This window comes from Diadema antillarum, unplaced genomic scaffold (genome assembly GCF_040938485.1).
Source record: "Diadema antillarum isolate AM-2024a unplaced genomic scaffold, OU_Dant_1.0 scf00000028, whole genome shotgun sequence".
Classification (NCBI taxonomy): Eukaryota; Metazoa; Echinodermata; class Echinoidea; order Diadematoida; family Diadematidae; genus Diadema; species Diadema antillarum.
The window spans coordinates 2,438,274-2,450,814 of NW_027270917.1; the positions used below are offsets into that span (position 1 = coordinate 2,438,274).

At 39.3% G+C, this 12,541-nt stretch overlaps 1 protein-coding gene across 1 annotated transcript in view; it reads right to left on the reverse strand.

Annotated features, from left to right (window-relative positions):
- The window catches only part of LOC139735869 (rotatin-like), a 96,755-nt gene that overhangs the window by 25,141 nt on the left and 59,073 nt on the right, over positions 1 to 12,541 (reverse strand). The window contains exons 27-35 of the mRNA XM_071646621.1: positions 12,340 to 12,432; positions 10,388 to 10,546; positions 8,954 to 9,049; positions 7,876 to 8,059; positions 7,020 to 7,084; positions 5,382 to 5,424; positions 4,602 to 4,794; positions 2,306 to 2,625; positions 1,000 to 1,132 (exon numbers count right to left, since the gene is read on the reverse strand). Coding sequence (XP_071502722.1) covers positions 1,000 to 1,132; positions 2,306 to 2,625; positions 4,602 to 4,794; positions 5,382 to 5,424; positions 7,020 to 7,084; positions 7,876 to 8,059; positions 8,954 to 9,049; positions 10,388 to 10,546; positions 12,340 to 12,432 — 1,286 coding nt within the window. The remainder of the gene's footprint in view (positions 1 to 999; positions 1,133 to 2,305; positions 2,626 to 4,601; positions 4,795 to 5,381; positions 5,425 to 7,019; positions 7,085 to 7,875; positions 8,060 to 8,953; positions 9,050 to 10,387; positions 10,547 to 12,339; positions 12,433 to 12,541) is intronic.

Below are 12,541 nucleotides of genomic sequence, written 5' to 3' on the forward strand. Positions count from 1 at the left end.
TCCGTTGTACCACAAAAGATGCTCTCAGATAAATTTTCGTGAAAAGTCTAGAATAAAATGAGATGTCTGTATTCTTCTCATGAAACTGTAACTGTAGACGATTTAGTCTGGAAATAGTTTATTATATCTATTGTTCACATTTTGCATATTTAACAATACTTAACATCTATTCTACCAATTCAAATTTTTACAGTGGTTGTTTCTACCCCTAACTCACATTGCTGGGTTTTTGTTTCATCTGCAAATGGCAAGTTATGCCTTTGAGGCTCACATGAAAAATGCTTCTTTTATACAGATACATGACCTTGAATATATAGCAGCACCAGCAACAAAGATTGCTGTAAAAGATATCTAGGTCTAACTTTGGAGGATCAGGAGAGGAAATTTCAGGCATAAAAACGAGATTCAACTTATTGCAACTGAATGACAAATTGCCGTACATCAACATAACCAAGTTGCAATAAAAACAATAAAAACATCTCAACAGAAGAATTTCACGAATTTGGACATTCAACTTATCAAACTTGGACATTTGTAAGATAACCCACTGAAAGAAATCATCTAACTAGTAGGTTTTTGTATATTTTGGCAGGGTAGTCATACCCACATATTAGGAAACGTACATGTATACACACACACATTATGAAACCCACAGGGGCTACCATGAAAACAATGCATGACAAATTTTAGATCAACAGCAATTTTTCTGCATAGTTTAAAAGCATTCATGCTTCAAAGTTTGGGAGAAAAATGTGTAAAAAAGGTTTGGCATCAACTCTAAAATAGCCCTTACAGGTATTTTGTTTGCAGAATTTTACCACTGGCAAGTTAAAATGACAAACTTACTTGATTTCCCATTCCTGAAGAAAAAAACAAAAACAAAATAAAACCACATACATGTGACACTCAAACAAAAAAAAAGTAATAAGGTAGAAAGTAAAGCTGAGGTAGAGGCAGAAAAAAAACTTTTGTCTGCCTTTTTTCTTTTTGGGGAAATGCATACCGGTGATGTTTCTCCAGCAGGGATCGAGCACAGGGCCAAGGTTTTTCACACCCATAGCATGAGATAGGGCAGTCAGGAGCTGAAAGGATCTCTTCCATAACTCATGCAAGCCTGCAGACAGCCGGGCATCTACAGGAATGGATTAATGAATGGATGGATGAATGTATGAAAGTATGTATGTATGAATGAATGAATGAATGAATGAATGAATGAATGAATGAATGAATGAATGAATAAATGAATGAATGAATGAATGAATGAATGAATGAATGAATGAATGAATGAATGAATGAATGAATGAACGAACGAATAAACGAACAAACGAATGAAAGAATGAACAGAAAACTAAACATGGATGATGTATTGAATGCTTACATTTCTGTTGTTGTTGTTTTTTTTCCATTAGGGAAAGCAAATATTTCGCAGTCAACCAAATGTTTCTAATTGAAAACTCTCACCAATAGCTGCAGACGTTATGTTAATATGGTATCACATGCAATTTATTTGGATATGTACATTTAAATATTTAAGGGCAGCATCCTTGCAGCTAAAAGTTGTATTCATGTGCAATTCAATTCATTTTTTCCCCTTGGCTTTTAAGCTACTCAAAAACATTGATGCAGGCAAATTACAACGTCATATATTCATGTAGTACAATACTTCCTCAAGACAAGAGCTGTTGGTTGCTTCCTGCTTTGATGATGACACTGCACCAAACGCCTCAATGTGTTTTTTGACATCACAACGCTTAGTACCAAAGTTAAACCGCACAGTATGTCCCACAAAAGAATTACAATCCGATTTTCACATTGATAACTTCCAATATGATAAAACTGTCTGAATGCTATTTCAGAGTCTAAAAATATATTACATTTTACTAATATTTTGCAGAAAACCCCACTCAATTCGGTTAAGTGGTCACAGAAAAAAATGTGGATAGTTGTAAAGCATGTCATGGGTCTGATTCTTCCAATATTCCAAGAGGGAAGGGATTCCTGACATGCTCTACAAAAATCCTCATTTCTTTTTGACCACTGAAGCAAATTGGATGGGGTTTTCTGGAAGATGTGGGTAATAGTTGTAGTTGTAATAATTGTAGTTTTATACCATGAAACTGTATTTGGATTGATTCACTATTTCTTTAGTTATCATTGCCAAGGTGACCATTGTGATTTTTTGGGAGGACATACAGTATACTTTTACCACAGTCAAAATCTGGTTTGAGTCAAAACTTGATGAAAGAAGATGAAAAGTGTGTTCAATATCTGAAAAAAAAAAGGGGGGGGGGGAAAGAAATTATACCTGCTTGTTCTGGAAGGCAGAGACCAAGGAGCTGGCAACACTTGACAGCCAGCTTCCCGTCCTGGGCAGCGTCCAATGACGTCGCAACATCACGTTGCAGGCTGGCCAATAGGAAACGGAGGATGGCACTGCACATGGCACTCTGCCTGCCCAGCTCCAGCTGGCTGGTGTACAGGGAGGAGTGGCCTGCCGTGTGACAGACGGCAGTCTCCGTTGATTGGATGGAGGAGGAGGAGGAGGGGGAAGGGGCGGGGTCAGGCAATGAGGTGGAGGGCGTAGCTTCCTTGATGAGCGACTGAATGCGACTGACATTGATCAGTCTACAGGATGTCATCAAAAGAAAGGGGGAAAAAAGAACAAATCATTACATGTGAGTGATTCATATCATTAGATTTTCGGGATTTACACTTTTCATAGCATGGTGACAAACTGCCTCCAATATGTAACCAAAGTTTTAAAGGAATATTCATAGAAGGCCTCAACTGCCACGTTAATCAAATTTCAGCCAAACAGTTGATGTCTAATTGTGTATTTCAAGTTCTAAGGAGGAATAAAGAAAAATGAATAAACCCTAAGATACACATCTAAAATTCATATCCCAGGAAACTTAAATGGCATAGTAATACCTAAGGATATCAATGACAATCACAGTCTGATCTTCCAGAGTACACATCAAGTTCAGTCCATCACAGTTTGATATTTCTTGTTCTAATAATTCCTTTTAATAAAAAGTGCTTGAGACGCTCAAGGAAAACATTACTCTGTGCCTTCTATACACCACTGGATCAGTTTAATGCATATGGCATGGTCTACAGAGCCCATAGCATTGCTTTCACACTATTGCTCATTGACTCAGGGCAAGCTGTCTTTGTCAAGAGGAACCCTATACAAACATCAAGTCACTGTAGTTCATGCGATATCACTTAGCTTTGTTCTGTTTCCTTTTCTTTTCTTTCCTTGGTGATCGCACACTGTAATGTTTTGGTGTCTTAGTGCGAGACACAATTTAGAGAGACGACATAACTGAGGAGTGTACGTATTAAGAGTCGAGAGAATGAGTGTCTTAATTCATCTACAATTCTGATTTATATTACACAGTCACATAATGATGTGACTATATCAGAATAAGGGAGATAAGTGTTGTGGTTTATGCTATACTGGTGCTGAGGTCAGAGAATGTTTACACAATTTGATTGGGAAAGGTGGCGGTTTGACAACGGAATGCATGCTGACATAATACGAATAATAATATGTGACCGTGCACCTCAAAACGAACATAAAGTCGCGCACACTGATTTTGCGTGAGGACTGAAAATAAGTGAAATGGGTCAACCTTACCGAACTTGACTTTTCATATTTTCTGAAAGAGTGGGTCTTCTTTTACATTATGCTAAAATTTGGTATCATAAAACGGGCAGGAAAGTGTGTTTTTCTAGCAGTTTATCTCGAACATTTTTGGCAGAATAGTGTGATTAGGTGTGTCTTTAGAATCCCTTTTTCATTTCTGAAAAACCTTGTCCACACTCTTCACTTTCAACTCTAATAACTTTTGAAAGGATAGTGCTACTGCTTTGAAAGTTGGCATTAATTATGGTCAGAATGTGTTAATGAGGCATGCTTAATTTCAGTTTAATCTGATAATTACTTCATTGTTGTTACTCTGGTGGTCTACTTCGTGTTTTTTGTCCCATTCATCGCACAGCCAGCACGGTTTGGTAAAGATTAAGCACTTGAATAGACACTGTACTTCAGAGCCTCTTTTCTCAGTTCACACTTTTCCTGAGTTTGTGCTTTCTTTCCAATATTTAGATAGGTTAGGAGAGTCCATTTGATTTGAGTTATACATCATTTTAAAGCTTAAAGTCTGCTCTTTTAGAATATGATCTTAACTAAAAATTCATGTCTGGCGACTTTTTGTTTGTTTTGAGGTGCACAGTCACATATGGTCTTCTTTATCCAGGGTAGCCTCATCTGTGTTTCCACTGCTCTTCTAGATGGCCCTGCCATTATTATTACCCTAGCGTTGCCTGGTACCCATTTATATACCTGGGTCGAGAGGGACATGGTGGGTAAAAACCTCTTGTCCAAAGATGTACGCACTGGGCGGGAATCAAACTCTGGTCCTCAGATTGGGAATCGGGGAGTCATATGCACTATGCCACAGCACCCCTATATGCGTCAAGAGTTGGGAGGATGAGTGGGAATGATTAAGGGCCAGAGGGAAGACCAGATGTGTAGGTGGGGTTGATGGTGATAGAATTATCTCATTTGATGATTTGTAGATACCACGACTTACCTCAGCAGAGTCTTGAGGATGTTCTCCTTGGTGATGGAGAGGACCGCATCACTCGGGATGACGGCGAGGAGGTTGGTGAGGAGACAGGAGACGGAGGAGACGAGGCCGGGCGTCACCACGCTCTCGTAGCGACCGGCCGCACTCGGGGAGGGGGAGGGGGAGACGGTGTCGGGGGAGGACGACAGAGAATGACCTGATACCAAGGCGAGATAAGAGGGACCGATGATGGAGGGATACAAAACTTTTCGTGCAAGGTATGTGAACACAGAAAAAATAAACAAACAATGAAATTGTTAGCACATTTTTTGGAATCCATAAAGAGTCTTGTATAGCTGTATTGATTTCTCACATCTTAAAACAAACCTGGCAACATATATTTTCATGCAATATGATCTTCCTGCAATTACAATAGTACTGAAATTTCCACTGTTACTTTAGTAAGTAAATGTACTAAATAAAGAACAAGGAAGGATTGCCATCACAGGGTATAATATTTCTACGCTAAAATGTAATAATGTCATTCACTTCCATAAATAATTCTTGTATATGTCAGTTCACCAAACAATTGTCATTCAACTAAGTAGCAAGACAAGAACTGTTCTGACCTGCTTTATTTTTGTTACTATGCCACGCAAATGCAGGATTGTTATAATATCCACAATTAATCAAACAGATTGACAATCAAACTTTTGAACTTCCAATCAGCAACGCAAAGAATGGCAACTGCACAGAATTCAAGATGGACTGGATGTGAAATTGCGAGGCTTGTCGTCCACTCACCATCAGGTGACCTGTGCTCAGTGGATGGTCTCCCTCTTTCAGTCTGTCGATTTCATGAGTAATTTGAGGGAGAAGAATTGGACAAACTAGGTAATGAGCATGATGAATACAACATTCAGAACACAAATGGTTAGGTGGTTTTGGGAGGAAACAGTATAGAGACGAAGGGAGAGTATAAAACACACATGACACTGACGCAGACGAAAGTGTAATAAGATCCCTTAGTCTTTTCTGTGCTTTGAGTGGTGACTGAGCAGAGATCCCCACAGCCTCATACACATTGTCCATGGCATAGAAAGGCCAAAAAAGAATTTGCAACAAAGTTTAAAGGAGACCTCCGGATGATTTTCAGATTTTGAAATTTGAACAACTATAAATTATTTATACCGAGGACAGAGTTTCAGAATTTATAATTGGGATGAAGAATAAGAATATTTTCGAATTTAGAACAAATTGCAATGAACAAGGATGATGACATGGCAGGGTCACCATTAAAATGCATTAATTGGGGCTCAAGGAAGCAGAACAAAAGAAGAAGACATGCACAGTTTACACACAGGTGAAATCGCAAGCACGCTGTATTGTAATGGAATTACTGTAAAACGAGGAATGTTCGCGTGCATTTTAATTTCGCGAATTTCGCGAGTGCCAAGATTCGCGAAATTTAAATGCACGCGAAATGTCTTATCTACACTATATGCATTGAACGCAAGTGGCAATTCGCGAAAATTTCTTGCCAGGAAAAAAGGCTGTCGGCTCCCAATTCGCGAAAATGTCGTGCCGCGAATATGTCATGTTTTACAGTAACACTGCTACATGTCTGAAATATGTGAGCCTCTTATGTCATCATCCTTGTTCAGTGTAATTTGTTTAAGGTTTTTCAAAGTATTGTTTCTATGCTCACGAACCACAATAAATTCCACAAATCTATACATGGAGCTGTTGATATATGTACTACATGATGTGAAATTATGAAAATCGTCTGGAATGCCCCTTTAATGCAATAGAAAATTCAAAATTGATTCACACAATCAAATTCTGGAGGAAAGTGTGAAGTGGTCCTTCTGCATTCTTTTAGTCTGCATGGTGAAATGAAGTTTTGAACAGAGAAATTGGACAGAGCACATGGGTCTAGAACAAAGAGTATACTTATCCTTGTGTCAAAGTTATGAAGTGAAAATTACAAATTTTAACTTCACAACACTTTTCCCTGGAAGTGAAAATTGAAAATTTTCACTGGACCTTATGACCCAAACCTCTACCTAGAGAATCTTAATTTGGTAATACATGTATACAGAAAGTTTCATGAAAATACATTCTCGCATAAGAGATATAAAGGGAAATGGTGAAATTTTAGCATTTGACCTTGACCATTGACCTAAAGCATTTGCACCAAAAAATAGATAGGCACAGCTTCATCCATTTATACATGTGTATGAAAGTTTTTGTTTAAATACTTCAAATGGCTCTAAAGTTATGTCAGGCCAAAAATTGATTACAGATGTATAGACAACCCCAAAACATAATGCCTATGACGCAACTTTGTGGAGTAGGCATAAACACACCTCTTTAGGATAATTCATAAAGAAAACTCATAGAACCAGTCTAGTCAAGGGTGCATATCATTTTAAAACTCACCTGGCTTGGATTTGATCCTCTAGGCTCACCTCTAGCCGCACCCACATCATCGTTGTCAGTAGTATCTATTTCAGAGGAGCAGGAGGTGGAATGTAACATTATATTGCATGCATTCAAAGGGGCACAATGATAACTGCAAGGGTGGTTGGGTCTGAAAAGTTCTCATTGCAAGGGGACAGTTTACAAACACTGAACAGTCAAGAGTGCTTCAACACGATTTTCCCACAAGGTGAAAGGTGTGTTGCTGACCTTGATAAGGCAAAGCCGGGTTGAATAGAGCATCTTCTCTTTACCAAATTATGCAAAATCTTGTTCAATAGCACAAGTAAAGAGTAATCACTAGTTTGTTTTGTACTGTATGCGCCAGATACCTCCTAAGAATGATATTTTGATAATTTTTTCTATTGTCATTTTATCTTTATGATAAATTGGGACCTGTAAAGACAATTTTGCGAGTGGTTGAATTTACAATTGAGAACCAAAGTGACAGAATGGGAAATAGGTATTATCCCTCTTCAGGAGAAAAGTTAGTGATTCACAGGAGGCTAATAGTTTTGCAAGTAGAAAATTGTACAACATTATAAATCATCCAAAACACAGATATTTTCCAAATCTTATCAACAGAATTTTCACACCAATGCAAGAAGAAACAGCAAGAGAAGGCAAATACATTTTTATGCCTTTGATGCATTTATTTCATAAGACATTGGACACTGATGATACCTCCTCAAAGAGATCTGCCACTGTTGACAGTAAACCTCAAACTTCATCTCATTCATTCTCAACACTTGCACATACTTTCACTGATATACAGTTAATAATTATGCTTTGATAGTGACAAGCAAGCTGAACCTACCCGGGGTGGTGAGTGTGGGCGGCCCAGACAGTGTGCTGGTGGATGGGAGAGTGGAATCTTCCACTACGCTGACGGGTCGGATGGTGTGGTCAGGGTAGTAGTGGGAGAGGAGAATGGCCACCTCAGGGAAGAAGCGGTGATACTGCAGGAGAGCCAGCACAGCAGTCACACCCGACATGGACATCTACCAAAATAAAAGGGTGACATATTTCACAAAAATTCATGGTAACTGTGATGATCTACCTGCATGCAGTCTTGCACAGAAAGTCTGGAGACCTGATGGGATACTGTGGAGTGGGAAGTCTGGCCTGGCTCAGACATACGCAAGAATCTCTATAACAAAATGTGTGCTGCTTTACGACAGAAAGAGTAAACAGAGCTGATATTAGGTTTGACTGTAATGTTTATAGTTAATCTCCTTGCCAGAAGGTTGTAACTCACAGACTGTGTTGACAGTCACCTGCTGTCATGGTTCTAATGCCTGCAATAGGCCCTTTTATTTCTGGTTTTCAAATTGTACACTCATGCATGAGACCAAAGATTGCTAGCAAGACTTTCAGGTGATTTGAAGACTTTTGCATATGAACTTCTATAAATTGATTATACTGGGTACAAAGTTACAGAATTTATACTGATTGGAAAAATTCATAACAAATCACAATGAACGAGGATGATGACATAGCAGCTTCACCATAAGAATGCATAATAAGGAAGGAAGCTGAACAAAAGAAGAAAGCATGTACAAATTATACACAGGTTAAGTTGTTAAGCAAGTGGTATTGCAATGGGATTACATTGCTATATTACTGGAATATATGAGTCTCCAATGTCATCATCTTTGTTCAGTGTAATTTGTTCTAGGTTTTCCAGACCATTGGTTTCTCTGCTCAAGGACCCCAGTAAATTCTACAAATCTATACATGGCACTATCAATTAATGTACTTCATGAAAAATCATCTGGAATTCCCCTTTCACTCTGCTTGAGAAAGAGGCTTTCTTCCACGCATTGCGCACCAATCTTGACAACATGTGTTTCATAACTACAGTAACTGTCCTTATGCTAGCAGCAGGGTCTTACCTGAGAGTCCTGGTCCAGGACCCTCGGCTTCTGGCCATTAGGAACATCATCTGAGGCCAGAGGTTGGAGCAAGAGGTTGGCAAGTACAGATGCGGCCTGGAGAGAACAGAAATCAGGTTTTAACCATCATTATTGCAAAAGGCTTTCAGAATGTAATAGTCAAACCAGTCTCTCTGTCAAGTGTGTTAACATTTCTGCTTACATTTAACCCTAAAAAGACTGGGGGGGGGGGGGCCTAAAAGGCCCCCCCTCGACATTTCACGCGATTACTCAGCAACACGCAATGCTCTCGCCGCGATGCTCTATGACTTTTTTCTTTCGAGTTTCCCGCACATTTTGACACCAAATTTGTGACGCCCGGGGGTACGGTTTTGAAGTTACATAACTTTTTGTACATGCACGTGAGACCGAAAATGGCTCAAAAATGTGATTTTGTGTACAAAGTCAATACAAATTGAGTTTTATCACATGGTTCATGTAAATATGCTTATTTTTACTCTCAATGGCTAAAATCAATTTGTTGTAGTAGTATTATGCTTCAAAAAGGGTCTGCCACAAATTTTGCTGAAAAAAACATCAAAAACAAAAGGTCAAAAAAACAAAGAAATACATAAGAAATTCATAAAACAATAGAATAAATAAGAAATTAATATTGATACCGAATTTTTTTTCAAGTACATTTGCTAAGAATGCTACAAAGAATATCTAGACCAAAAATGAGCACTTTTGGAGCTTTATTTACTGATTTAGATAAAAAAGTCTGATTTCTCGCATAAATTAGCATAATTAATCAAAATAAAATAAAAAAAGACTATTTCGGAAAATTTAAATATACGATCTTGTAGATTACATCGCACACTACCATCGTGCAAATTTCCGCGGCGATCGCGCGATCCACGGCCGAGATCTTGAGGGGGGGCCCTTTAGGCCCCCCCCCCAGTCTTTTGAGCTACCAAAATAGCCCAGTCTTTTTAGGGTTAAAGTTTGGGCAGAAAATACAATAATAAATTCTATTCATTTCTGGTCAATTTCCCTTTGTTTGCGTTTAATACATTTGAAGTAATAACATCCCTGTCAACTGACATCTTCCCAATCTGAACAAGAAGGCCATATATACCACTTAGTCTTGAACTCAAGCAATATGTGGTCCTGTTGAGGACAATGTTTTCTGATATTCAATGACACAAAGTTATCCATATGATTATCCTTATAGTTTGGATAATTAGGCAATACCTTAGGCCAAAAGAGAACTGATCTCACAGATCCAACACACAAACACGGAACTAAAAGACTTGGAATGCAAAATGCCAGTGCACACCAGATAAATCACCATGCCTGTCAATTAAAGATTTTTTGGGTAGCATGCAAAAATACTCTTGTTGGAAATATGGGCTCCAAAGAAGCAGTGAGGCATGTTGAAACTGATGGACCCACCTGCTGTCGGACCACGCTGCATTCGGAGTGGTCCAGGAGCACCGATAGGGCCAGGCCCCACACCCCACCGGGCACCTCCTGGAAGCAGTTAGAGACGGCAGCGCATCCTTGCTGGCTGGATGCCAGGGAGGCAGCTATTCCAAGACCAGCAGCTCGCACCTCGTATTGCATGTGTGGGGGACGGAGCAATTTTACACATAAAATCTACTGCTTTGATAACCTGTTATCAAAAAGGCACATGTCACAAGATCATAATGTAACACAAGTATATACATCTAATTCTTTAATGAAGTTCCTCACTTGCAAGCTTCTCCAAGATTGACAGGCATGCAGAAATCAACTGATGTCGCTTGTCCAGCTATTCCAGGCTTTTATTCTAGCTATCACTTGTATAATACCAACAAAAGTTTTTAACAGCATCATAATTATGTAGACCTACACCATCAGCCCCCCTCAGAGAAATACTGAAAATACAACATTTTGATGTCAGGTTCTGGACAGTCTTTTATGAATTTTTTTTTTTTACCCACGCCGATGAAAATCGGCAGGGGGTTATGTAAAGGGTTCCGTATGTTTGTTTGTTTGTTTGTTTGTTTGTTTGTTTGTTTGTGTACAAGATAACAAGAGAACGGGTAAACGGATTTGCACGAAATGTTCAGGGGATGTTTGGATAATGGCAGGAAAGAATCGATTAGATTTTGGTGATAATCGGTTGACCCTTGCAAATTCTGTGTGACCTTGAAGTTTTGACCCCATGGTAGTGACCACTCCGAAAATTTTCCGTTTCTCACTTTGCGATTTTCCGCTACCATACGAAAACATAAACTCCCAAACGATCCGACTTCGCTGCTCAAATGTTCGTAAGAATTCCGAAATTTACGTTTAGGCCTATTTGAGGGACTATGTCCTTCTAGATTTATGAAAGTTCGTTCTCCGTCGTCACAAACTGGCCCGTAATTTATGATTTTTAAAATTAACATTGATTGTTTTTTTCGTTGGAGGAGCATTTGCTCGGTCGCAGTCACACTGCACGATATGCGCGCTCAATGTCAATGCGTGTGCAAGGCCGCTGACAATGCATCGCGCTCTACACTGTTGGTGCAAAATTGCATCGGGGACGTTGCGGCGCTCGTTAGTGACCGAATGCTGGTGCAGTAGACATTTGCATTCAACCCTTGCATTGAATAATTCCCGTAGACACTAATCATAGGGGTAATTGCCTGGGTGGTACGTAAATTTTGTTTTTCTTTTGCGCTTTTGTGGATACACTCAAAGATCGTACACTCATACGACCTTTGATATCATCACACTCTCGGCTTGCTATAATCAAAATATCCCGCAAGAAAACGGCGTATTTCTCGATTTTTAGCGCTTTTTCGGCGACCCGTCGCGTAGACAATACTCTTAAAACTGGACTTAATTCGCGTGCGCTTGGAAAAGTTCCGATTCTGCACTTTTGACGGTGGAATTTGGGATATTCGATGGATTTTTGGAGGAGACTAAAGGACTTTCCTATTGTGAATGAGTGTTACCGTATGTGAAATGATGTGACTTTGCGTGTGATGTGACTGTAGAACCAAAGATCGTACACCTCATAGTGTACGATCTTTGGTAGAACTCACTGGCTGGTGATAAAGCACACTGGCAATTAAGTGGCCGAATTCTGGTAGATGACCGAATGCACATTATGTTTACCCCTACTTTGTACTTCAGGCGTGGGTCTGCCGCCTTTGACGGCCACTCTCTAGTTTTTTATTAAAGGACATCCAGACACAGAATACAAGATATATCAAGAAAATCAAACACAGACTTGACAAATATTTCACACACATTCATAGCACACATGCAATAACCAGATGATAATAAGAATAAAGAGCATGGATGGTATTTGAGAGAGTTAAGCTGGGTCAAGATGTTCGAGGTGTCTCCTCATTGAAACCACTGTCCCTTACCTCAGGGTCCCTGTAGGACAACAGAGGGGCTAGCCACATGTAGCCTGCCTCCGATGCGCCTTTGCTGGTGTACAGCCACTCACTGGGCCAGTTCTGCAAGATCAAGGTGGACAAATAAACAATATTGATAAACTCAAAGTATACAGTAAAAGTGGAAATTACATACTGTAGATCTTTTTCCTGTCACATTTGATAACAGAAC